This window comes from Hyaena hyaena, unplaced genomic scaffold (genome assembly GCF_003009895.1).
Source record: "Hyaena hyaena isolate Hyena2069 unplaced genomic scaffold, ASM300989v1 scaffold_260, whole genome shotgun sequence".
Lineage (NCBI taxonomy): Eukaryota > Metazoa > Chordata > Mammalia > Carnivora > Hyaenidae > Hyaena > Hyaena hyaena.
This window is the reverse complement of record NW_024080892.1, coordinates 1,310,603-1,337,268: the sequence shown is the minus strand read 5'-3', so window position 1 is coordinate 1,337,268 and position 26,666 is coordinate 1,310,603. Positions and strand designations below refer to the sequence as shown.

General features: G+C 42.6%; 1 protein-coding gene and 1 long non-coding RNA gene across 3 annotated transcripts; one reads left to right on the top strand and one right to left on the bottom strand.

Annotated features, from left to right (window-relative positions):
- The first annotated feature begins 874 nt into the window (after positions 1-874).
- Positions 875-15,453, top strand: LOC120240714. The gene is made up of 3 exons (XR_005530707.1): positions 875-969; positions 14,580-14,628; positions 15,396-15,453. It is a non-coding gene; the product is annotated as an uncharacterized LOC120240714 (long non-coding RNA).
- Positions 12,040-25,387, bottom strand: LOC120240713 (corticotropin releasing hormone binding protein). Of its 2 annotated transcripts, none has more exons than XM_039245533.1 (7): positions 24,144-25,387; positions 23,728-23,821; positions 23,282-23,439; positions 21,782-21,992; positions 19,462-19,610; positions 15,393-15,510; positions 12,040-12,800 (listed from the first exon to the last, which is right to left on the bottom strand). In XM_039245533.1, the coding sequence occupies exons 1-7, from the start codon at positions 24,261-24,263 to the stop codon at positions 12,643-12,645; spliced, it is 1,008 nt and encodes a 335-aa protein (XP_039101464.1). In that variant the 5' UTR covers positions 24,264-25,387; the 3' UTR covers positions 12,040-12,642. The 2 variants fall into 2 exon arrangements, with proteins under 2 accessions (XP_039101464.1, XP_039101465.1); XM_039245534.1 differs by having other exon boundaries at positions 24,183-25,387.
- Positions 25,388-26,666: the final 1,279 nt, after the last annotated feature.

Below are 26,666 nucleotides of genomic sequence, written 5' to 3'. Positions count from 1 at the left end.
TTTTAAGCCAGTGATAGATACCAGAAGAAGAAGATTTGGTACCTGGAAGCTGAATGCTGCCACAACAAAATCCTAAAACAAGTAGCATTTGCCATTGGCATTGGTGGGCAACTGGAAGGGCATTGAGTAGACCATTAGCAGAAGCCTAAAAGCAAGGACCAAGACAGAACTTCCACACTGAGTACTCTCCAAATACCCATTCCACAGTAATTATGAGATTTAATAAAATGATTAGTTTATTAATCTCTAAAAATCGTCTTTAAAAAGTAATAATTCTCCCTTAAAAAAAGTGTTGGGATGTTTTGTTATACACCACTAGGTAACCAGGACACCCTACAACTGGTATGAAATTCTGGATTGGTCACTATTCAATAAGAGAAATAGAACCACCATGAGTTATATGTAGGGATTAGGCGCTACACAATTGTGGGAGCTGGTTAAGGCTGCAGCACCTACTTCTGCTTCTGGTATTGGGACTGAAATTGGCAAACCAATCCCTAATGGTTGTGTGTGAGATTTCCCAAGGTGAATGGAGACTTGAACTGTAAAGGTTTGAAGAAAATGTTCCCATGGAAAGCCCAGACTGGAAAAGCCCATCAGCAAAGCAAGGAAATGGAACCCTATGAAGGGCTTAATTCTCAGAGTTTTTCTTTATAAGTCAAATTTCCCCGCAGTTTTAAATTCTTTCCAGCATACTTTTTAATTCCTTTGATTTCCCTCACTCTGTACTTTACTATGGGTGCTGTGATGAAGTACCATACACTATAGGGGGCTTCAAACAATAGAAATTTATTCTCTCATCATTCTGGAGGCTAGGACTCTGAAATCAAGGTAGTAGCCATGCCAACCACTCTAAAGGTTCTGGGAGAGATCCTTCCTTGTCCTTTCCTCACTTCTGGTAGTTGCTGGCAATCTTTGGAATTCCTTGGATGGCATTCAGTGTCCCCCTCCACTGTCACATGGCCCTCTGTGAGTACGTGGGCATCCTTTCCTCTTATAAGGAAACAACAATTGGATTTGGGGCTCATCCTAACTGACTGTGACATCATCTTAACTACTTACTTCTACAAAGACTGATTCCAAGCAAGATTCCATTGTCAGGTAACTGGTAGCTATTACTTTAGGGAGACACTATGCAACCCAGGACACTCATTAATAGAATTTTCACTGCAGTGTGATGATGTTATGGAGGGAAGTAAAACAGAGAACCACGAGGGGAAGTGAGAGATGTGCTGCCCTACTAACCCACATCTCCTCTGGTGTCAGGTGTAACAGCAGTCCATGAGTCCTCTGGGCCACAACCAAACACGAAGTGAGTAGCGTGGTGAGGACTGCTGCGTGGCAGCGGCCGAGGTTAGGCGATGCCTCAGAGAGGTCTTGAGACAATCCTCTTTCCTTCCCCCAAGCTGAGGCTTTATCTGCCAGCATAAAACAAGCTGCTAGAAGGGAAGTTGTGTGCCCTTCTTAGTTCTCCATCTATAGTCAAAAGTCACTGAAGCATAACAAATAATGAGGCATTTCAAACAATCGAGACCAGCTACACGTAGAAGCTTTTGTGTGTGCTCTGGGTTGGGGCTGCTGATGAGCAGCGATAGCCGAGAAGTTGTTCTCCTTCTCAGGGAAAGTGTATCTGATGTTTAGTTATAAATGGTCAGGAAATGTATTTAACAAGACAGGGGTATCGATCAGGAAATAATTGTTTGCTGGAAGAGGGGCAGTCTTTTCCATGAGCAATTAAGATGGTGTCACTTGATACCTAGTCCAGGGAGAATCACTCTTCCAGCTCAGTGTCATTAACCTGGCGTCATGGCAACAGGCTGGTCGTGAGTTTCTCCCTCTGGAGCTTTCTTTTATTAATGTGTCTGTTGTTCACAAGCGCCAGCTTGCCCTTCCATTGTGTTGCTCCAAACACAAGTGACAAGGTGGAAAGAAAGCGAAGTAGATTTTATTATTTAGCACAAGCCTTCAGGAAAATGAAAAACGAATAAACTAACAGTGGGCCAGCTTCACTGAAAGGTAATCTCCTTTCTTCAGGTGGGTCTGTATACCTTGTGGTTTGTGGACCAGTAGCGTCAGCATCCTGGGGGAGCTGTTAGAAATGCAAAATCTCTGACCCCACCCCAGAAGCAGAATCTGATCTTTAATAAGATTCATAGGAGATTCGCATTCACATTAAAGTTTAAGAAGCGTTGCCAAATATGAATTTTCCTTTAAATAATAACATCACCAGCAGCTGCCTACAAAGGGTTTCTCTTCGGACGCACCACTTTTTTTCAGTAGCTTTGGTGGCCTGATAAGATTTTTTTTTAGGTGGAAAATCGTCACTGTTTTCTGCAGTAAGAGGAAATCTTGGCAATTTAGGCTAAGTTATCATAAAAACAAGTTTCCAAGCTGTGCCAGGTATTTGGTCCCCAGGATTTTCTTGTGCCCTGCCTAGGTTTAGGAGACACGTCCCTTGGACTCTGGGCTCACCCAGCCACCTCAGACACTCCCATCAGCGAATCCGGCACCACGGCCCTGTAGCACCAAAAGGAGGAGGCTTTTGTTCTAGAAATACTGTCTGGGAACCTTACCAAAGAAAAACTCAAAAGCAAGTTTTATGTCTTTTAGCCAGGACGGAGTGTCCTACTCTTGCTTCCTATTCATCACAGCACTGAACTTCTTGTCTAACCCTAGCTTAAGGATCATTATGAAAATGTTTTGATAGGCAAAACACCCAGTTTCAAGGACTCTCCTTCATTCCCAGATCTTTCCACTAAAAATCAAATAATAAAAGCAAACCCATTGAATTATCTAGGTATTTGTTTACCAGAGTTTGTACTTTTTTATTTGGGGGAAGGAATGATGGAACGGGATGCATTGTAATAGAAGAGGAGAGAGAGGGCGAACCGGTAGTAGAAAAGAATGATTGACTATTAAAGAATGATTGGCTATTAGGACAGGATGAGCCACTGTGGCCATGGATTAACCTTGACAAAAGAATGTAAATTGTTTCCCATTACGGATGGGTAGCTGCATAACCTTGGGCAAATGACTGAACCTCTGCCTCAATTTCTTAACTGGTAAAATGAGATAATAGTACTACCTCCTCTTTGGACTGCTGTAAGATTAAATGCGATAATATGTGAATGTACACCATCTCACAGGGGTTAGCATATAATGAACACCGAATAAATGTGAGGTTTATTGTTACATAGAAATGAAGTAAATTCTGAGACTAAAAGAATGTCCTAGTGCAAAAAGGTGAGTATCATTTAGATTAAAAGCTACATAAAGAAATGAAATGAGGAATCGAGGTACTTTAACGAAATGACTAGGGGAATTAGCAGATGGATCAGGCTTGGGCGAGTTGGCCTGTTCAGGCTGCTACAACAAAAATACCATAAATTGGGTGGCTTCTAAACAATAAACATTTATATCTCATAGTGCCGAGGCTGGGAAATCCAAGACCAGGGTGCCAGTATACTCAGTGTCTGATGAGAGCCGTCTTCTCACTGTAACCTCACATGGCTGAAGGGGCAGGGAAGCCACCTCAAGCATCTTTTATAAGGTCACTAATCCCCATGACTTCCCAAAAGCCCCACCTCAAAGTACCATTACACTGAGGCCGAGGATTCAACAAATGAATGGGGGGAGGAAGGACACAAACTCCTCATAACAGAAGGGTTACCCGGAAATATTAGTTTGGTTCACCCTCATTCACTTAATTAATAGAAGTAATCAGTTCTGCACAGCCTCTTTAGAGAACTCCCTTTCTGAGAGAGTAATTTTCAAGAGAACCATTTTTAAAAATCTGCAGAGTACTGAGAGTATTAGTCTTTAGTAACAAGGAGGAACAAAATGCCTAACACTCAGTGCATCTCCTTCTACGTCCATGTCTCCTAACTTCTTCCAGAACTGATTTTGCTCAGCTTGTCCCAGCTGCTATGAAACCCTTTCAATGAGTTTTACATTTTACTGTCTCTTTTCTTCATTTCTTACATTAAAACAAATGAATCTTCCGAGTCCCCCCCCCATAATGTTCCCCTCTTGTCTTATTACATACATTCCAGATGTTTCTGCAATCCTAAATAGAGCACATTTCATTAGTGACCTGAGGAGACACATTGTTCATTCATGCACGAGGGAGTCCTTGCCAATTAAATACATTACTTTGAACGAGTCTTCCAAATTGGTTTCACTGATAAGAAATGAAGGAAGTTAAAAGCTTTTCACTTAAGATTTGACAACAGCCAGAAAACTTTTGTTAATCATGAATGTGAAGTGATAACATAATTAGCATGAGTTATAATTAGAATATTGCCTGGAATTTATGTAGGCATAATCTTAAGTGTCTGTGTGACTGCTGGCTGCTCTTTCTACGCCTCCTCCTAAAAATGGGATAAGGCATCTCACAACCATTTTTATTTTGGATTTCTTTTTCAGAGATAGCTTATTTGGGTGAGAACTTTGGCCTTTGCCATCTTCAACAGCTGCCTCTCAAGTCAGGAGACAGGGGTGATATGGGAAGGGCCCTTTTGTGCTCCTGTATATGAAAGTCAGTTTGATTGTGACCAGAAAGTCATATGGGACTATGAGGAGAAAGAAAAGGCATAATCACTTCAGACCCTTCATTCGTATTCCGTGATTTGGCAACAGCTTTGCTTACAGCATATTATGGCTTGGATATAAGAGAAAAATTTTAAGAGAAAAAAGTTAGTAGTATTTAGTGTGTTGGGGTTCAGAAAAACAGAACCAACACGTTCTCTCTTCCTCAGGGGACCTCCATCTTTTTTCTCTTAGGACCTTCAACTGATCTGATGAGGCCCACCACACTATGGAGCGTAATCTGATTTACCCAAAGTCTACTGATTTAAACTTCATCTCATATAATAAATACCTTCATAGCTACATCCTGACAAGTATTTGACCAGATTACCAGGGTACCATGACCTTTCCAAGTGGACACAAAATATTAGCTGTCACATTTGGCCACCCTGAGAATTGGAATTGGGACTGATTTGTTATAATATCCTCAGACAAATGCCCTCAAATCACTTTGAATGCTGTGTTTTGATAAAGCAATAATGACCAGACAGTTTTCCAAGTCACTGCTATGTGGGCAGAAACCCTCTGTGAAAGCAGTGTCTCAGACTTTGTTCTTTTTTTTTAAATTTTTTTTTTTTAATTTATTTTGGAGTGAGAGCATGTGAGCCTGGGGGGGAGGGACAGGAAGAGGGGGACAGAAGATCCTAAGTGGGCTCTGTGCTGACAGAGTTCCACACGGGGCTCGAACTCACAAACTGTGAGATCATGACCTGAGCTGAAGTCACATGCGCAACTGACTGAGCCACCCAGGTGCCCCCACATTTTGTTCTAATAACAGTCTCGAGCAGAGTGGTGCAGTAATATGGCAGTCACGCTTTGGCGTCAGATCACTGAGTCTGAATCCTGACTTTATTGCTTTCTTTGTGATTCGAGGCAACTTACTTTTATTTCTCTCTGCTTCAGTTTCTCCATCTAAAAATGGAGACAGGCTTAAATGTTCTAACTCATTGGAAGTTTGTGGAAGGGTACAAAGTACATATTAAGTATTCAATAAATATTAGCTTTTATTATTACCTAAAATTAATAACAAAGCCAAACATTCCTTAATGCTTGTCCATCTTAGAGAGGTTTTTTTGTTTCTTTGTTTTGTTTCTAAGCCTATAAGCCTTATAGAAAGTTATACCTGCCTCACCCCTTCCTACCTTTACCCTGGGGTTGACATTTCAGTGTCCCTTAAGGGGCACTCAATGTAAGCAAGTTGTTTTTCACTAGGAAGGAAGGTCAAGAGAAGGAAGAACTGGAGAGGCTCCTATGAATAAGCAAGGGCAGGATAGGTGGAAGATTGGCTTTCACTGAGCACATACATGGCAACCTTCCAACCCTGCAAATGAACCACCCCATTTAAATAAATTGATGAGTAAATACTGTAGCAGGAAGGCCATTCTTTTTTTTTTTTTTTAATGTGACTTATTTTGAGAGACAGAGTGAATGTGCACACATGCGAGCAAACATGCACATGAGTAGGTGAGAGGCAGGGAGAGGGAGAGGGAGAATCCCAAGCAGAGAACCCAGCGCAGGGGTCCATCTCACTAACCGAGAGATCATGACCTAAGCTGATAACAAGAGTGGGTCGCTTAACTGACCTGGCCACCCAGGTACCCCCCTTTTATTCAGAGAGAGAGAGAGAGGGAGAGACGAAGAGTGAGCCCACAAGCAGGGGAGGAACAGAGGGAGAGGGAAAGAGAATCGTGGCAGGCTCCATACCCAGCGTGGAGCCTGATGTAGGGGCTTGATTTCACAACCATGAGATCATGACCTGAGCTGAAAACACGGGTCAGATGCTTAACTGACTTAGCCACCCAGACACGCTAGGAAGGCCACGGGCAGAAAAAAATGTATATAACAATTTGATGTTACAAAAACAATCAGCTATTTCCTTTTTACCATATAAATTCTTAACATTTAAAAGACCCGCCTCTTATTTCCTTTAGTACACTTCCTTACAGTATCTACGATGAAGTTCTATTACCAAAGCCTTGACTTATAAACAACTTTTCTGGGGAAAAATACACTCATAGTGTCTGCCATGGGCCTAGCATGAGCTTTGACACTTATGGAAGCTATCTAATTAAAGAGGTAGATGTTCCTGTTTGTACTTTGTGTATGAGGAAGCTGATGCTAGCAGAGGGAAAATGATTTGCTCGAGGGTCCATGGGTGATTAGTGGTTGAATTAGAACTCAGCCTCAGGTCTGATTCCTAAATCTGGCTTCCTACCCCCACTCCCCATTCTGATGCCTGCACTCCTAGAACTCAAGACATAGATCTTATTTCTAAAGCCGCATCTCTGGTCCATCCATTCTACATAGGCAAGGTGTTCCTGGTGGTCTAGTGGTTAGGATTCAGCACTCTCATTCTACATAGGCAAGATCACACTCCGAGCTGGTCCTAGACAAAACTGAGGAAGTGTACTAAGTTTGTCTTTGACAACACCCCCTACTCCACAGCAAGCTCTCTTTTGTTTCCCTCTACAGACTCTTAGCCAACTAATGGTGTCATCAGTTCCTTGCTGGCTTTCCCCAAGAGCCTTAGCATGGCATTCATCTGAGCCCTTCTCTCAGCATCTTACAGTCTTACTCCCCCCCCACCCCCCACACACCACACTTTCCTTTATTCAAAGCTTACCTGCCAATTCTATGTCAGGTTATAATGCTTAGCAATATCTTATACGGTCAAATTCATTATTAATTTTAAGTTATGTCATTAATTACCTCTACCTGGTTTGAATCTTTTAGAGGAATAAAGAACTCATGAATTACTTGCTTAATTAAAAACACATCCTAAAGAACAGAAGGAGAAGGATTTTAAGGGTGCAAATTTTGGTGATATTTGGTGTGTCTTTTGCTGTCCCTCAAATCATACCACAGAGTCAGTCATCAGATGGGCTTGTGCTTTGGCTCGCTTGACTACATCCGAACCATTTATAACATAGGACACACTTTCTTACACTTCACAAACCTGGAGAGGGGAGGGAAGTCAGCAGAGAGGGGTCCATCTTCTTATTACAAAAACCCTGTATCTAATAACCCATCTAGTCACAAAGATGGCAGCTCTCTAGCCCATGCAGCTGTTATGTCCTAGTTGTGATCTTACATCTTCCTCTGTAAGCACAAAACACTTCTCATTTTCAATTTTTCAGCTGCAGAGGGATTGAATACACTGTTGCTACCAAGAACAAAGCCCAGAGCCCAAATTGAAGACCTTGATTTTCATGATGTTTTCAAACGCTCAAATCAAGCCTTCTTTCCTTACCGGTATTTCCTCTTTTGCCTCCCTGCTTCTGCATAGTTTATCTTACCACACAAAGAGAAAACATTTAAATGCAAAAAGATAAATGGATGGTAATCATTACAAATGACCCATTAGAAGTGAAGCCATTTAATCTGCTTATTTGAACATACAAAGGCGTATCTCTCTTCTGAAACACTATACTGAACAGATAAGAGTGTATTCAGATATAATTTCATGTGATTATCTTATAATAGGCGCTCCTAGCCACGATTCTCTATCAGGTGTTGTTAAGCACACAAACTGCTTACCAATAAATCATGTCCATCAAATCTTTATTTTTCTTTCACAAAGATTCTACTTTGCAGGCAAACTCTGGCAACATTGCCCACCTATTAAAATAGCAAGGAAAGAAAAGCTGAAGTTGAGAGAGAAGAGGCTGGAAGAATCTTTGTTACAAAAAATTGTTCTGTGTCAAATGTGTATTTCCTCATTTCCTCCCTGAGGAAAAAGTACATAGCAGGCCATAAACACACATGTAGTGAAAGGCAAATTTAAAAAGTCAAATATAAGGGGCGCCTGGGTGGCTCAGTCGGTTTTCGTTAAGCATCTGACTTTGGCTCAGGTCATGATCTCATGGTCTGTGGGTTTGAGCCCCACATCAGGCTCTGTGCTGACAGACACAACTTTGGATTTGGTGTCTCCCTCTCTCTCCACTGCTCCCCTGCTCTCTCTCGTGCTCTCTCTCTCTCTCTCCCTCTTGAAAATGAACAAACAATTTTTAAAAATTGGGAAGTTAAATAGAAAAGCAGAAACATTAAGGTGCTATTATGGACTTATTCTGCAGCTGAATTAACCAATCAATGTTTTTAACTTATAAACTGAGGAGAGGGCAGCCCAGTTTGAGAAGACTAGTTTAAAATTTACTTTTCTCCATTATTTACTCTTGAAGCAAGGATTCTTATCCTGAAACTTTGGATGGGCTTCAGGGTCCCATGAATGCTCAGGAATTTAGGCTTGTTCTGATGGTACATTATGCTTTTGTCCCTAGGAAATGTTCCATAGTGTCTGTCAAATTTTCAAATCTAAGAATCAGTGTTTTAGAAGATTCTTTAAGGAATATGGAAAAGTTAGATACAATGATTTTAGTTAAACATTGGTGCTAATGAGATCAATGAGGTGCATTTGAGGTATTTTTCTCTGGAAGACAATGAGATCAGGCCTGTCTGGATAGTTGCAACAAAATGTGACAGGCAGATTAGAGAATAGCTGAGTGGGTTGAGGCGAGCCCCTTGTGTGAACTACGGTAACACTCAGGGCGATGCCCAAGTCATCATCATCGTCATCATCACCACCTCAGTAACTTAACATAATAAAAATGTACTTCTCTTTCACACGAAGTCCAATTTCTGATCAATGGGCAGCCTTCCATGCAGTCATTCAGAGATCCATGATCCTTGCAACCTATGGCTCTGTCTTCTTGTATGGTCTTGGATTCCTCCGTTAGAACCTTGATATCTTGTCAGTAAGTAGGGGAGGAAAGAGAGGGCATTGGACATCATTTTTACCCACATTCCTTCAAGCAAAATTCAGCCCCATGACCAAACCTAACTATAGTAGCTGTATATTTAGGGGGTAGAAGAAATGACTTTTGGTGAAAACAGCATTTCTGCGCTCTCCTCTTATATGAAGCAACAGTACCTGGAAGAGGTTGGAGGTGAAGAAGACAAGCTGCTTTATACTAGTTGAAAGTCCATTGTTATTGGTGACCAACGTCTCTCAACAATAGTGGGCAAAAGAGGCAGGAAGCAGAAAAGTGTCCAGAGGATAGGACAGGCACAGCGACGTAAAACTTAGGAGGGCAAATGCTCAAAATGTCAGGCATGGAGGGAGGCGGGACTTGGGAATTCAGGGATCAGCAGGAGAGCCTGAGTCACCTAACTAGTACTCAGGAAGAAGCAGGGGTAGGAGTGGAGGGTAAGAGGAGGTTCTGGGGAGACCTGAAGTGAGACAGCCAAGAGCAGGCCGCCTACACCACAGAGATGAGGGCTGTACACAAAGGGAGAGTCAAGACAGATTGCTTGTGAGGTGACTCCTTCATGAGCAGAACGTCCAGACTGGGATCAACTCTAAGGAGATAGTCGAACCTGTTAAGACCTGACATGGTCCACCCTCACATGCTACCAGTAACTTTATACTCTTGCTTCCCAGGCACAGACAATAACCCAAATTAACCCTCATTTCCTCACAAATGTCCTGGGATGTAAAGAGCAATGGATCAGCACAAACCCTTCAGAGAACAGAGCCAATGCTTCTCTTAGAGTATAGAGGACCCGGGGTGGCATATTTGCTTATAAGTAATAAATAATAAAAGTAGCAGCTGACATGTGTAAGATGTTGCTCTTGGGCTTTACACATATTTAGCCACTTAATCTTGACAGAAATGTTTATTTGAAAGAGGTACCTTTATTACCCCAATTTTACAGATTAAAAACTGAGCAGCTTGACTTACATGTAACTTGCTCAAGTGAGTGGCAGAGCCGGGATTCTAAGAAGTCTGGCTCCAGAGTCAACGACCTTAAGCACTGTGCATACTGCCTTTCTTACAACAACAAAATTGGCCAGAATTTCAGATAGCGTTTACTCACTTAGTGAAGGTGCCAGTGAGGACACACCATGTAACTCTCTCCCTGAGATCCCATCTCCCATTGTTTCCAGAAAAACGGCCCCATCCTTTTGGAATGCAGACTAAGTCACGATATCCAAAGAATATTTTGGGCAGGTCACTGGAGGGGCTGTCCTCTCAAAAAATGTGTGCTCGGTTGCAGTGATAAGCTCTGAAGTAAAATATGCCACAAATGAATGACTGCAGATTATCAGGGTTAGAAGGGCCAACAGAGTCCACCCATTTTAATGCAGGAGGTTGACTAGCTTGCAAGTTGTCCCTGAGGAATAAAAGCCGGTGGTCCAAAGCTCCATGGTAAAATACTTGCCTCCTTACCTCAGACCATTTTCTGTATTCAGCATAAGGGGATATAGGGATTAAAAGCCAGAAACTGTAAGTAGTGATGTGACTGCACTCATTCTTATGTTGCTAAAGGGACTGTGAAAAAGAAAAGGGTTTAACTTCAGAGAATTCATTTCCTATGAAATAAGGAATCCAATGTCTTATGTAACTAACCAGGAATTCTATCCATTCAGGCATTTATTCATTCATCCCCGCCTTTATACTACCATTTATTCATCCATCCAATCATTTATCCATTCAAGCATTCATTCATTCATTTGCTCAAGTATTTACTCATTCCAAAATATCTACTGAGCCAAAATCTGTGCCAAATCCTGGGTATTTTTAGCACCTTCATTCAGTAGTTTTCTTTCTGCCTGGTTTTCAAATTTTGTTAACAAGCCCAGTGTATGAGATTCCAGCACATTTCATTAGAAAATGGCCTTTATATTAAATATATTTCAAGGGGCGCCGAGTGGCTCAGTTGGTTAAGTGTCCGAGTTCAGCTCAGGTCATGATCTCACAGTTGGTAGGTTTGAGCCTGGCTACGGGCGGCTCTGTGCTGACAGCTCAGAGCCTGGAGCCTGCTTCAGATCCTGTGTCTCCCTCTCTCTCTGACCCTCCCCTAGTAGCGCTCTCTCTCTCAAAAATAAATAAACATTAAGAAAATTAAAAAATATGTTTTGGGAATCATAATCAGGCCATTAAGTACAGTATCATTTGCACCTTCCATCCATTAATCCAAAATAAAGAGTTCACTTAGGAGTATTTCCTCTTTTGCTCAGGACTTCAGTTCTGGCCCCAGCCTGTCTTTTACAGACCACATGCTTAGTCCCCGGCCAAGCATGGACAAGTCTTAAGCCAACAGTAAATTGCCCTTAGTCCCAAAGAAGTCCTCAGATTTCTCCAAACATTTATGAAAGTTGTCCTTGTTAAGAACTCCACCCCATTGTGACAAAAACATGAATTCCCAGTTTTCTTGGACAGTGGAAAAGGGACTCCTGCATCTTGCTTCCCTATCAGGACCAGTCAGCGTTGCGTGAGCAAACAGTGCAGTTCTGCCTTCTGCTCTAAGTCATTCTGCTCTAGAGGCCCAGAGTTCTACTACCGCAAGTACACCTGACATGATGTAGCTCAGCACTAGGTTCTCCATCACATGAGAACATTATTTTCTGATGGTAATAAGGGAGGGGGCTACTCAGGAAAACAAAGCACAATGTCAAGGCGCCAACATTCTGATGTATTTATTCATGTTTCTATTTGTGGATGGAAAAATTTTTTCCATGCTCCAGAGTTTTGTTAGAAACAAGATGTTACAAATCAATAAATAATAGCTACAACTATTATCTATTGTAAACAGAATAATATACAGAAAATAAACAAATACAACTACTTTGGTATACATACATTTAATTGTTTTCTGATCTAAGACTGATCTGAACACTGCCATTTTTATATCTTTGTTGTATTTTCCCTTGAGATACAATTTTTTAGTGCCCATTGCGTTGCACTTGTCTTACCAGTGCAGGTTTGTAGCATACCAAAGAATCACAGAAAACTGTTTTACTACCAAGGCAAAGGAGGGCTTAACATGGTCCTCTATCCATTACAAATGAAAAAGAAACAAGGTACAAAAATAAATGCATGCTTGCACGCACATGTATGTGTCTACGTATGTGTGTGTGTATATGTGTAATGTGTGTTCAAGCTTGGGAATACTGACTGGTATGAAAGGCTCTTACCTAGCTGGTCATCAAAATCAAATATAATAGCCATTAAAAACTCACTTAGCTAGCAGCATGTAAATCATTGGGTTGTTTACTCAAAGAGTAGACAAACAGATTTCTTGGATACTGTTTCCATTTGGGTTTTCCAGTTCATACGGTTCCAGCTGGCGGTACTCAAAAGTCACACGATTTATGTGCTTTCCGCTGGAGACCATGCGCACCACCGTGTTGTCACAGCCAATTTTCATTTGGGCTATAATTCATGGAAAAAGTAAAAGTTTCCCTGCAGGTTAGAAACCATTCCTGTGGATAAGATCATTTAAACACAAAGAAAGCAAGGGGCTGTATCTTCCTCCCACATACTCAAACCACGCAGCTGCCATCAGGGAAAACATTTTGTTTTCATTTTTATTACAATGTATAATTAATTGTAGAATGCTGCGATTGAACTCAATTCTCCTCATGGGCAAAAACACTGTTAGCCATATAAAACTGGCTGGAAAGAGGAGTTAAAAAGAAAATCGCAGGCCCAAAATGGTGTCCCTTAGACCAAGGTCCCAAACTGGGGCTTAATACCTACTTTAATTGTAATTTCAACCTCCCCCAGAAAGACAGCCTTAACCAGTCAGTCAGGAATTTTTCCTTCAGTGTCAAAGAGTCTACCATGGGGGCCCTCTCCATCCCCCAGAAGGAAGACGAGATAATCTGCAGGATAAGACACCTTGCTTTTCCTCCTCAGGGAAAGCGACCTGCCTGGACATTCCTTTTCTTTTGCCAGATTTCTTGTCCTTCCTTCCTATAAAAACTTTCCGTTTTGTACAACGCGTTGGAGACCCTTCTACTTGCCAGATGGATGGCTGCCCTGATTCATGAATTAGTTTGTAAAGCCAATGAAATCTTGAAAATTTACTCAGTTTGAATTTTTGTTATTTAGCAGAGGCAATAAGATGTCTCTTTGCACTTTTCACTCTCCTACCTTCGAGACTTCCGTGGTAAAGGCAGTGAAGGCAATCTGTCTACCCCACACCTCTACTCTAGCTCAGTGTTCTCAGCAGAGGCAGTACCGTCCTCTAGGGACAGGTTGGAAATTTGCAGGGGTAGTTTTTCGTTGTCATAGCATCTGAGGATGCAAGTGGCAGTTAGTGGACAGGGCTAGAGGACAGAGGGTACCGGTGAACTTTATGTAGACTAAACAAAAATCACCTGTTTATTATTTTCTGAGCCTACGCAACACTCTTTTTTATATAAACAAAAATAATCTGCATAGTTTAGCTATACATGAATATACATGTGTTTGTTCTCTTATTCACCTACACCTTTTCAGTCTCATTTTTTCTGTGCTTCTTACGTGGAATGGCTTTTGATATCCTTCTCTTAAATCCAATTTTATTCATTATTTGTATAAGTATCTGGCAACATTTATGTCTATCTTCTAGTGCAGATGTGACCAACAATTATATATTGAAAATCATACTATTTTTATCTAAATTTTCTTTCATTTCTCCACTGTCAAGCTGGTCCCCGAGGCAAGATTTATCTGCCCTATGATAATTTTTTCTGCTATTTAATTTTGTTCATCTTTCCCCCTACTTTGTCTCTCTATAAGGCCTACATCATTCTGAGAAATATGAATATTACCATTGCATAACAGGTACTTCAGAAACCTGTGCCTGGGTTCAAATGAAGTGAAACAGCTAGAGACTTATTGAGGCAAAATCCAATTTAGAGACATAATAAATATAAAACCTATACTTATATTTACATAAGCACCAGGGAGTCTAGGTTAAGCTTCTATGAGGGGTCCAAATTTGATTTGTTTTAAATGATTTAAAAGGTCCTTCTTTTTCTGATCTTACTCTAAACTTTAATATATGTAACATGCTCTTTTTCCTTTGTTAATGTGCATCAAATTTCTTATTAGACATAACTGCACCAAAATTACTCTGGCTTTAATTACCTACATTTTAAGGCAAGAGTATTCTTTAGACCTTAATCTACTCTTCTTACTTAGTACAAATGCATCTCCTCACAGGTGCCCTCCTGCAGGGAAGAATCCAGTGCCGCAGAGAACATAGTAAGAGGTGAGAAAAGCCACATATACTGATGGTTTGAACCAGCAATTTCTAGCCACCCTCACCATACCTGAGCATAATCAAATGGAAAATCTTCACTGATCCCTAACAAAGAATATCTAGTTCTGTATGGCCTGCTGTGCACTGACCTGCAGTGACCACTTTTAGGTTTTAGAATGTATTTCTGCTTTTGCAGTGGTCTTTCAGAGGCTGGTTTTGCTCCTAGAAGTTGGGGCAGTTCTGAGAATTTCACCAGTTCTGAGAATTTCTAATAAGCATATTACTTTTTAATTTATGTACTGTGAGTAATACACACATACACACATATATAGGAAAGTTATTTAGATATGACTTTATTATCACATTATTACTAATCAATGGTATATCTATTTGAACTATAGTTTTTAGTTAGTAACCTCTTTGGTTACTCTTTCGTCTCAGAGGACAAAAGCAGGGACCTTCGAGAAGGTGGAAAGAGCACAGAACAAAAAAGCTTTGTCTTTTACATGGTCTTCCTCGGGGCCAACCTTAAACATGCACCTGTGTTCCTTCAGAGGTTTCTTTCCCAGTGTCAGCTATTTGGATAATCCATTCACCATATGTATGCTCGAATGTAAAATCCTTACATTGGCTCAATGTACAAAATGGAAGCTTTCTGGGTGAAACTTGCCTTCCCAAGTATAAAAAACTTGAGATGTTTGGTTGAAGGAAGTGTCAGTTTTATTTAAGGAATTTTGACAGGCGCATAAATAGTAATCAAAGACACATCTCACCAGGGCCGTGAAAGGAATAGCAGAGGTCAGCCAAAGGCACCATCTTGGAAGGGTCCAGTCCAGTTCCTCCCAGCAGCTCTACAAAGTCTCCTATTCCCCCACAGCCGGCTGAGGGGTTCTAAAAGAATCAAGCAGCAGAGAAAGGTGTATTTCAACCAGTTATGGAAGTCAAACCATCTGACCAATTGCATGTTGGTGAATTTACTCCATCCGCCTTGGACATCCTGGCAGGGCCATTTGATTTAACATCCAGGACTCCGGAAATTAAAAGACATTTAAAAGAAAAAAAAATCCTAAGAACTGCTCTTCTAAATCAGTTGAGTCATCATTTCTTTAAAAATGTGTGCATTAAAAAAAATTTATCAGCTCAAGGGCTGGGATGATGCAATGGGAATCTGTAAACTCCACATAAAATGAATGAAAATCGAATCTGAAAATGCTTTGCTCTGTAAATCATTTGGACATACATACGGGATTATTTAAATTTGCTAACACATGCAGTCAGAATTTCTATTAATAGATAGGTCTTTCACATCAGTTTTTCCTTCAACTCACCTTTTTCCCTCTTCTTTATAAAGGACTTTTCCTGCTATTGGGATGATCCTTATCATTTCTATTGACAAGCATTTAGATTCGTTATAAGAATGCCAAAGAAAGAGGAGAACCCTAATTTGGGTTGAGCTAGCTTGAGCCACCATTGTCTTTCTCTTCCCAACTAAAACTAATTTATTTTGAGCTACTCAAAACCAGAACGTATTCTTAGACGTTTTGTACAATGCACTGTAACAACTGCTTTCTGCTTCCCTTCTTCCTTTCCACACTACTTTGTCCACACCGCCTATCCACACTGCCTATCCACACTTGCCTTGTCCATACTGCCTTGTCTACAGTGCCTATTCACACTGTTTTGTCCACAATGCCTTGTCTACACTGCCTGCCCATACTGCCTATTCACACTGCCTTGTCCACACTGCTTTGTCTACAATGCCTGTCCACACTGCCTATTCACACTGCTTTGTCCACACTGCCTTGTCTACACTGCCTATCCACACTGTTTTGTCCACATTCACACTGCCTTGTCTACACTGCCTGTCCACACTGCCTGTCTTCACTGCCTATCCACACTGCCTTGTCCACACTGCCTGTCCACACTGCCATGTCCACAGCACTTCCTGCACTTTACTTTTCCCACACAAATAAAACAGCCACTCTCAGTCACAAATGTTGTACTTTGGCCTACCTATCTCATGAGGCCAGGGCTGCTGGCCTTTGTGGGCATGCGACTTGTGCCCACAGAGCCATACAAGGGCCTGTTGCTTGGCTTAATGCTCTGCTATCACCATCTTGAAACTCTTAATACTTCTAAAATAAGAACCCCCCACATTTTCATTTTGCACTGTCCCCCACAATTACACATCCAGTTTTGTCTGTGATCCTCTTCTTTACTGAGGCATACTCATCGAGAGATCCAGTGCAGAGGGGCAAAGTACTCAGAAGTGAGCGAGACAGACACTGCCACATACAGAACAACATCTAAGACAATGTTAAACACACACACACACACACAAACACACACATTCAAACGTGCGGAAGACATTGAGATGCAACTAGAACTAATCGATCAAGTAGAAAATAATAGAATACCAACTGCTTGGCCAATACAAGGAAGCAGGTGAGGACACACATTTTTTAAGTGCCTACTGCGTCCTCTGCTTTGATGCTGTACACATCATTTTATCCAATAATGAAAGAGAGGCTTAACTAGCCCCCCGCTGTGGACAGGGCTTATGTTCTTGTATGAATAGCTGAATAAGAGGTGAAGAAAAAAACCTTAACTGCCTTTCCCTTGAGGAGAGGATGTCCAGGGGGAACTTCTGTTAAGACTAAACTTACCATTTGGTTCTTTAAGTTCTAAATTTCAGCAGGAGGTGGTGAAGGGGAAAAGGCAAGCCCCTGAGAGAGAAATGGGAAGTGGGGGGCAAGGGGAACGAAGTAAGTACTAAATGAGGGAAACCAAACAAATAAACAAAGAAGTTAGACATGACTGTTCCTTGACATTCAACGACTTTTCTCTCTTCTTCCCAAACCTTGCAGCTATTCTTAGGCATGAGAAGTACTACACCACCCTTTTGTGTGCAGCTCCCCAGGAGGGACCCCCTAGGTTTCTCTGTCGAGGTTCTGCCCCCTTAGACTAAGTCACAGTCATCTCTTGCCTAGACTGTGACAATGGCCCTTAGGGGCACTCCTTGTACCACTGTGGCCCCCACAGCCCAGCAAAGCCAGAATGGCCTTGAGGTAATCAATCCTCTCCCTCCTGCCTTGGACCTTGTTAATTAATTTGGTCATGAAGTCAGCAATTCCCAGCCACCCTCATTCCATTTGAGCATCATCCAATGGATTATGTCGCTTCCCCGTCTGGGCCCTTTCAGTGGTTTCCGCTGCACTTAGAATAAACTCCAAATCCTTAATATGACCTGCTGGGCTCTCCACACCCTGGCTCTGCCCATCTCCCTGATGTCGTCTCATATCCCCCCCTTCCTCGTACTTTTCTTTCTTTTTATTTCTGGGAGTCCACTCCTCCCTCTGAGCCTCTGCACTACTGTCCCCTCTGTTCCTGGTTCTCCGGCTGCTGGCTCCTTCTTATCTGTCACTCACTTTTTACTTTAAATGTCTCCTTCTCAGAAGTTTCCTTTCCTGACCACCTTATCTCAAGGAGTTCCCGCCTCTTCCTCTACTGCCTTGTCTATCACACCACTCTGCCTACAGAGTAGGGCACTCACCGCTATTGCAAATGCACTGCATTGTTGCTGAGCTCAAGCCCCTAGAATGTAGGTTCCCTGCGAGTAGGAGCTGTGTTGCTCGTCGCTCATTTCCAGCATCTAAGATAGTGACTTCCACATGGAAAGTGCCCAAAAAATATTTCGTAAAGGAATAGATAGATGCCTAGAACACTGAAGACTTTAACATTTTTCGAGGGGAAATACCAAAATTACTCCTCACAGCCTAGAATAACCAAAGTGTAGATCCCCCAACCTGCAATCGGGCTTGCCATCTTCTACAGTATACATCAGGAATAACGTGTAAGTGATCTCAGGACAAGAGGGCTATGCCAAAGATATCTGCTTATTCTGGTCTTTATCAAAGGATCATTCTTCCACTAAGGTCCAACTAAAAAACAAACAAAAACGAAACAAAACAACAGCAACAACAAAAAACAGGCACAAGCTCATGAATTCAGGGCTTAAAGGAAATTAAATATACACCTATTTTCAGTCCTGGTCCTATTTATTTGGTTTTCACTGAAATCTACCTAATTAGGAACAATGACTGCCTTTGATGTCAGCAAATATATGAGCTATTTTAACCTAGGAATATAAGAAAGTAAAAAGAAATGAGAATGACCCAGAGGGAAGAAGCTAACGGTGCAAAAAACCAAAACCAAACAAAACCAAATAAAGGTCAAGTTCAATAGTAATTGTAAAGTCCATACAGAAATTCATGGCAATATAGGTTGATGGAGATTCTCAGCTAATATTTTCATGCAAAATGAATTGAATTAAACATGATGCAACAAAATCTTCAAAACTCTACTGTATTTTGCAACTTAAAAATCCAATTTTGTATTTTATGCTACACTTAGCATTCCTTCATAACACAGTTCTGTCAATGAGACACTTCCTTCATGTCATAAAAAAAATCCGATAATCAGAAAAACAGCTGTGTAGATGACTCACACTACGTTCCGCTAGGAGAGAATTTCTGTAAAAGAGGCAAGTATAAGAGAGTTCAATTGTAATTATATGCCACAACTTTCCCAATTGAAAACGTTTCTTACATCACAAGAAAAGTAGTCAAGTAATCAGAAGGGCACCTGAGTGTGCACTGTGCAGCGTGAGGGAAATAGAAGGGGGCTTTCATCAAAGCAGTCAGGGCAAGCGGATGTGGGACTAAGTCAACAGAAGAGCATAGTCCCATAGTTGACTAATGTCCACGTTTGCCCTGTACGATTCTCCCTCCTCTGACAAAGCTATGGCCTTCATAAATGATGGGAAGTAAGAAAGCAACTCACCTTTGACTGCAAACCATTTAAGCGTCCCAGGGTGAGATCAGATATTTTGATGACCACAGGATAAATTATGGAGAAGCTGCAGTTTCGATGCAGATGCGGAACTACCAGGGTAAACCTTCCATTTGGGGTCTGGGAAATGACATTGCAGGCTTTGTGGAAAAACAAAATCACACTGTCACTATGGGGTACGCTGCGTTCTTAGAGAAATTTATCCTATCCAGGGCAACGGGGTGGCTCAGTCAGTTAAAGGTCCAACTCTTGATTTCGGATCCGGTCATGATCTCACGGGTTCAGGCAATCGAGCCCCGTGTCGCGCTTCATGCTGACAGTGTGGAGCCTGCTTGGGATTCTCTCTTTATCACTCTCTCTGCTCCTCCTCCACTCTCTCTCTCTCTCAAAATAGATATCTTTAAAATGTAATAAAAAAGAAATTTATCTTATCCTTATTCTAGGCCTATTCATGGTCTAGGGCCATGTGGCCTGGAAGAGAATATGTATCACAAGGGCAATTTGGATGGGGAAGGAGTGGTGGGCAGGGGTGGGGAGGGGGTGTGCGATGTGGTGGGGGGATAAAAATCACTGGTGATGTGTGGATATAGTTAGAAGGTTCTAGGGAGCAAGAGTGCTTCTAATCTCAATCTCAGGGAGTTACCCTGTTTGCAACAATAACAAGACTTAAATTAATAATCAAGCAAACAACACTAGCTAGTAGAAGTTCTAGAAACACTTCATTAACTAGGATCCAGGTTCCACCTGGAAGTCTAGAAGAATAAAAGCTCAAAGTTGAGGCTAGAACTCAAAACTTGCCTGTCTGAAACCTTCATTCATTGAACTTGGAACCACAATGATATTCTTTAAATAATGAAGTAAATAAATAATAAAATAGTTATCAAAATGGACTGAGAAAAATAGAAAGCAGGTTTATATCTGAATAAATATTTGCTGGGTATTAAATGCTAAATTGACTAAAAGGTAAAATATTAATGTTTAACTTAATCAAAAGACTTTCTGAAATATTTATTTTGTATTTCAAATCTAGACTTATAATAAATTTATTCTCCTAACTATGAAACTAGAAGCATCAGACTTTTGCTGATTATGGAAAAAAGTTTCTGATTGATCAGAAAAGGTCAGAACTGCCTCTCCCTTCTTCCTATGTTTACACTTAATTTCAGAAAGAACTGAAGATTTCTGATTTATATTTTTAAGTGTACTTATTTATTTTCTTTGGGGGTAGGTGGGGAGGGAATGGTAGAAAGAAAGGGTGAGAAAGAATCCAAAGCAGGCTCCACACTGTCAGCGCAGAGCCCAATGCAGGGTTTGAATCCACAAGCCATGAGATCATGACCTGAGCTGAAATCAAGATTTGGAGGCTTAACTGACCAAGCCACCCAGGCACCCCAAAGATTTCTGATTTCTAACCACACAAAACACAGGAGAAGCATTTCATGTTGCTTTCTAGGATTATTCTAGCTCTCAAAAATGGCCTTTGTGGAGAGGAGAGAGTCTTTCAAACATTCTTTAAAAAAAAAAACAAAACTAGAATATAATGCATTATTCTTTGGCAGATTAGGCCCCATTCTTCCACCGTATGAAGTGTCAACATTAATACTATTGTATGCAACCAAAAATGAGTGATGTTTTCTTTTCCTGATTAAAAAAATATTTTTCTTCATTTAACTCTGTAAATATATCTATCTATTTCTCTTAATGGGGAAAATAATAAGCAGATGAACGAACTTATTTTGATTAGAATAGCATGTTTTAGGCCTGGGCTGTTCAGCTTTATACAGCATCTATGTTTGTATCCATCAGAAATGGAATAAATTAGGCGGGGGACTCAGAAGTAGAGGACAATGTTGAGGGGTCCTCTGGTCCAACTCTTTGCTCAGGACATGAAATGTCTCTACCACATCCCAGATACACAGTCTTTCAGCCTTTGCCTAAATATCTTTAAGACTGCAATTTCAGATCTGATCCCTCAAGCTTATCCAAGATTAATGGAATGACATGGAGGGATTAGTTTGTCACTGAATCCATTGTCATGCCTCAGAAGATAAGAATAAGACTAAAGAAAAAGTAAAATTCTACCCACCAAAACTTAATATCCTACCTAGCCTGGGAAATAAATTAAAAACTGTGAATTGATTTTCAGAGCAACGAATAGGAAATATCCTTTAGGTCATTTCTAATGACAAAACATTTCCATTCACATCATTCCTCACTTCAAACTTCTTAAGTCTGGTGCAATCACACTACCTATGAAAAGCACTCGCTGCAAGTCCTTCCTTCCGACTGAGAAGAGAGGGAGGTCACTTACGAAAGAGGTTGGGATCTGTCTTTATGGTTACTGTGAATCCGTTTCCTGGTTCATGAACTCGGAAGAAGATCATGGCCACGTTCTGGGAGGATCTGATGCTCCTTCGGCTAAGACCACCATCACAGAAATCTATGTACCGCTCAGCTGTGGGGAGAGGATGATCCTGGGAACTGGGGAACTTCTCCCCCTTGAGAATCCAACCGTCAAATACCTTCCGACAAAAAAACACAGATAGAGATGATCATTTCCACCAACTCTTGAAGTCATGGGTGTATTGAAATGTTACCTAGCAATGCCCCTTCTGTCCTCTGTCCGTCCATGATCAAGTGACAACCTGCACTTCCCCGCCCACTTGCTTTTCAGCTATATATTTTTTGACCATGAAGGTTGTTTACAAGTAGTATTACTATTTAATGACTGGGTTTTTTCTTCATAAACCTTAAAGTATCCAAAGTAAGTAAACTTTATTATACTCTATTTTATAATGTCAGCCTCCATGGTGCATGAAACTGCGGACAATATACATTTTTATCTTGATCATATTTTCCACACATCCCATCATCAGAAGAATTCCACACAAGCATCATTCGGGTTTCAGTTTGTCTCTTCCTTCTCGCCTTGACATATAAACAAAGTATCTCAAAACTGACAAAAGAAAGAGACTGGAGCTGCAAATTCACCTACTTGCCCATGGTTATAGGTGCCCATTTTCCTCACTTTGTAACTTTTCTTTTATATTAAAATATCAAGAACTGCTCCAACACTCAGACAGCAATGGCTGCTATGCCACTTCACCTGTTAATGTTTATTTGTTGGACAAAAGGTCAGAGTCTGTTGACGTTACTGTTAAAATCACCACAGGTCTGGAACGTAACGGGTCGAGCCTAGTGCACCAGCTACAAATTGCTTCGCCAGACTGGTCCCCTACTAAAAGGAGTTTGACAGATTCCAAAATCATTCCACTTGGGAGGTTTTAATCATGATCCTTTTAACGGGGCTGTGTAACTCCATCAACCGTCCCAGGCGGACCGGGCAGACTTCGGGAGACGGACTAGGAGGAGGCATGAGCTAGGGCTGCGGGACTGGTCCTCGCCTCCCACCTGCCTCAGACCAGACCGGCTCTCAGCATCCCGCCCAGCGGCCGGTGCCCTAGCGCTTCCAAACCGGGTCCCCCGGAGAAGTGAAGACCGCCCCTGCGAGCGGCGACAGCTCCCCAGAGACAGGGGCCGGCCCTCCTCGTGGCCCCGAGACGGCAGCGCCAGTTCGTCTGGATCAGTTTCCATCTGAACACAGCGCTTCTCGCCGCAAGTTGAGGCAAGTCTCTGCAGGTGCCCGGGGGCCGGGAGCGGAGCGCGCCGAGGGGAACTCACACCGCAGCGGCGGAGGCTCCGGGCGCGGTCGGCGCCTCTCCTGCTCGGCCACCAGCCGGCTCCACGCTCCGCACACCCGCGCGGGGCACGGCGCCCCCCGGCGGGAGCGTGTGCCGCGAGGAACCCTCACCTTCAGGAAGTCGCCGCCCTGGCAGTCGATGGAGACCAGGTCGAGGTGGATGGTGACGAACTCTTCGGGCTCGCCGATGAGGAAGGCGGCGCAGTGCAGCTGCGGCCGGTCGGCGGTGAAGGTGAATTGGCCCGGGAGGCTCAGCATGTCCAGGCACCCTGGGGGAGGGGCAGTGGGGCCAGGGGGCCGGGGCTGCGGCCGCGAGGCCCCGGCCCGGCCGGCCTCCCCCCCACCCCCACCCCCCAGCGGGCCCTGTTCCTCGGTCTGCGGCGCCCAGCGCTCCCCACCCGGAGCGCGTCCCCAGTCCCCGGCGGGACCCTGGGCACTGGAGTCGCGCCCCCGGCCGGCCAGGCCAGCCCCTTCCCAGCCCCCTCCCGGCGAAGGCGCAGAGCGCGGCCTCGTCACCTCCCCGCTGCCCGCGGACGCGCGCCGGCACCCCGACTCACGCAGCGCGCGGCGGTACAGCGGCTCCCCCGCCAGCTCCCGCTTCAGGTTCGCGCCCAGGAGCAGGAGAGGATCGCGGTCCACGGCTTCCCGCAGCTGGAGGCGAAAACCAGTTAGTCCGGGATGAGTTCAAGACTGCGGGGAAAGGGGATCCGCAGAGGGGCACTCTCCCTGCCCCGCAGCAAAGAGAATAAAGTGACCGGGTCCAGGTCTCCCGCGTCCGGAGTAGACGTCTCAGACCCTTTGCGGGAGACCGGGGTTCCCCAGGGGCCAAGGGAAAGCTGTAGTGGCCAGGAGGAACACCAGTCTAGGGGAAACCAGGAGACAGAAGGGACAAAAGATAGGGAAGAAAGAGCTAACCCCAACACAGGCTAAGAGCTTGAGGCAGCAGATCCACCCACCAAGGCTGGACACTCACACACGGAAGATGTGACGGGTCAGTCCGGAGATCGCTCACCTCTAGGTACCGGCTCTCCCCTCTTAGAGCCATCAAGAAGATGAGAACGAAGTGACACTGAAGTTTGAAGGAAGGAGACATGCTGGCCTTGCCTCGGCAGCTAGTAGGCTGGGCTCTGGAGGTCTCAGGCTTTGCCTCCCACGCCTTCTCCCAGGCTGAGAGCTAGAAGCTGGTAGGGTCCCTTTGCTGGGTCTCTTATATAGAGCAGTGAAGAGGGGAGGCTCTCTGCCCCTTAACTGATCTGAGCTCAGTAACCATGGGTTACCCTGTCTCAGTGACAAAGTGCGTGCTGATGACGAGGGTCCAGCTCTCAGCCACAAATTTTCAGAGTGGTCTGGTGTTATTCACCAAGAATGATTTTAGGTGATTTTAAGTTTTAGGCACTTAAAACTTATTGAACTAAACTGTAGGAGAAAGAACAAGGTAAGGATAGAAAACAAGGGAGGGCATTTTGCTTGACCTGCCAAATGCTGAATTGTCTTTTCCTGTGGATATTCAGGGGATTTTCGGTGTTGCAAAGCCAAGTGACAAGGTTACACACATGCATAAAATAGCCAAACACATATAATCTTATCAGGCAGGCTTGTCACAGAACCTTGATGGAATCTTGCTAGAAATTGTCAGAGAAAATAGTATTCATGCAATTGCTCATGTCTCTCGGGAAGAAACTTGAAACATTTTTAGCTGCAGAGAGAGGTAAACAGAAGCCAAAGTCTGATTTTGCAGAATATGGCAACAATGCAACTCAAACTTTTTTTCTGTCCTTTGGTCTTTGCTTTATCCTGGTCCAGTTTCTTGTAAGCATTTCCCTAATAGAAAGCTAACTCTGGCATCTGTGAACTTCTGGATTTTAGCCGAGCTTTGTCATTTAGCCAAATGTATACACCGTAGGACACATTTGGGCCAGCTAACTGCAACCATGACCTTGGCATCCATCTGAACCAGTGAGAATTGAAGTCATTCCATTTCACACGTTCAAATGCTTGCATTATTTTAATATTCTGGTAGAAAGAACTGCGCAGAAGCTTTATTATAACTACTTATCAGCAAGTAAAGGGCTTGCACAGGGCTAAACAAATGACTTCGAGATCCAGAAAGAAGTATCTTCGCTGATTAGATATAGTTTCTTCTCCTTCATGTCAAAAATTGTGAGAAATATGGGGATTCTTAACTTCTGGCTTTCCAATTTATGTGCTAAGCAAGGAAACTACAAATTCTAAAAACATTGTGTTGTTTTACCTCTGCCCGATGGAAAACATGGTACTACTCTTAGCGTTCTCTGTTACTAAAATTAGTGCAAATAATGAGACATTAATACAAATTTTCAGCCAAGGAAATGGTTATATTTTGTTTATAAATACTCAAAATTAAGCAGCAATTTACTTAGTGGTGTTAGAACTTGATGTTTTCATCTTACTTGTTTAAGTGGGAAACTTCCTACCATACTCCATTTTTGGAAACAATCCTCAAACCACACAGTGTGAAGGGGAAGGGTACCCAAAGGTCATGAACACTGGCCACCATGTTCTTCTCTCCCTCCTGGGACTGTTTAGATGTCTGAATTTCAGAGGGGGCATAAAGAGAGGAATAAAACAATACAAAAATAAATGGTTTAACACTGGCTTGCTTGGTCTGAAACACACCAGGCCATCTTCAGGCCTGGCTCCCTCCCTATTTGTGCTTGAGGAAGCTCAGGCACACCATGCCACATGCCATGGGCCAGTTTTCCTTTACCATCAACCTCGCCATAGCCTTGGCCTGCCCCCAGGATTCAGCCCGGCACTCAGCTTGGAGATTCTTGTTTATCCCACTTTGAGGGTCTGGCTTTTGTAGCATCACTGTGGAGACATTCTTTTCCAATCTTCATGTATACACACACACACACACACACACACACACACACACACACAGAGAGAGAGAGAGAGAGAGAGAGAGAGAGAGAGAGAACACTGATGTTCCTTACATGCATTCATGATGTTCTCCCCTCAGGAAGTACACACTGGAAGAGCTCGGATAAATGAGGACAAATATAACCACAGATAGATAAGATTCCATTTTACATAGCATCCCACAAATTATCACATATGGATGAACTTTATTCCTACCAAATGTGTTATTTTCTCCAAGTTGGCAAATATCTACTAAGCCAATAGAAATTGTTTCTTGTTTCTGTTTTTTTAAATTAAGAGTAACCACAGGAGAAAATATTTACAAATGATCTATCTGATAAGGGATTAATATCCAAAAAATATAAAGAACTCATACAAATCAACACCAAAAAACCCCTCAAACATTCCAAGACAAGCAAACAAACAAACAATCTGATTTAAAACTGGGCAGAGGATGCCTGCCTGGCTCAGTTGGTGGAGCATGCTACTCTTATTCTTGGGGTTGTAAGTTGGAGCACCACACTGGGTGTAAAGATTACTTAAAACTAGAATCTTAATAAAGTAAAATAAAATCAAATGGGCAGAGGAGCTGAAT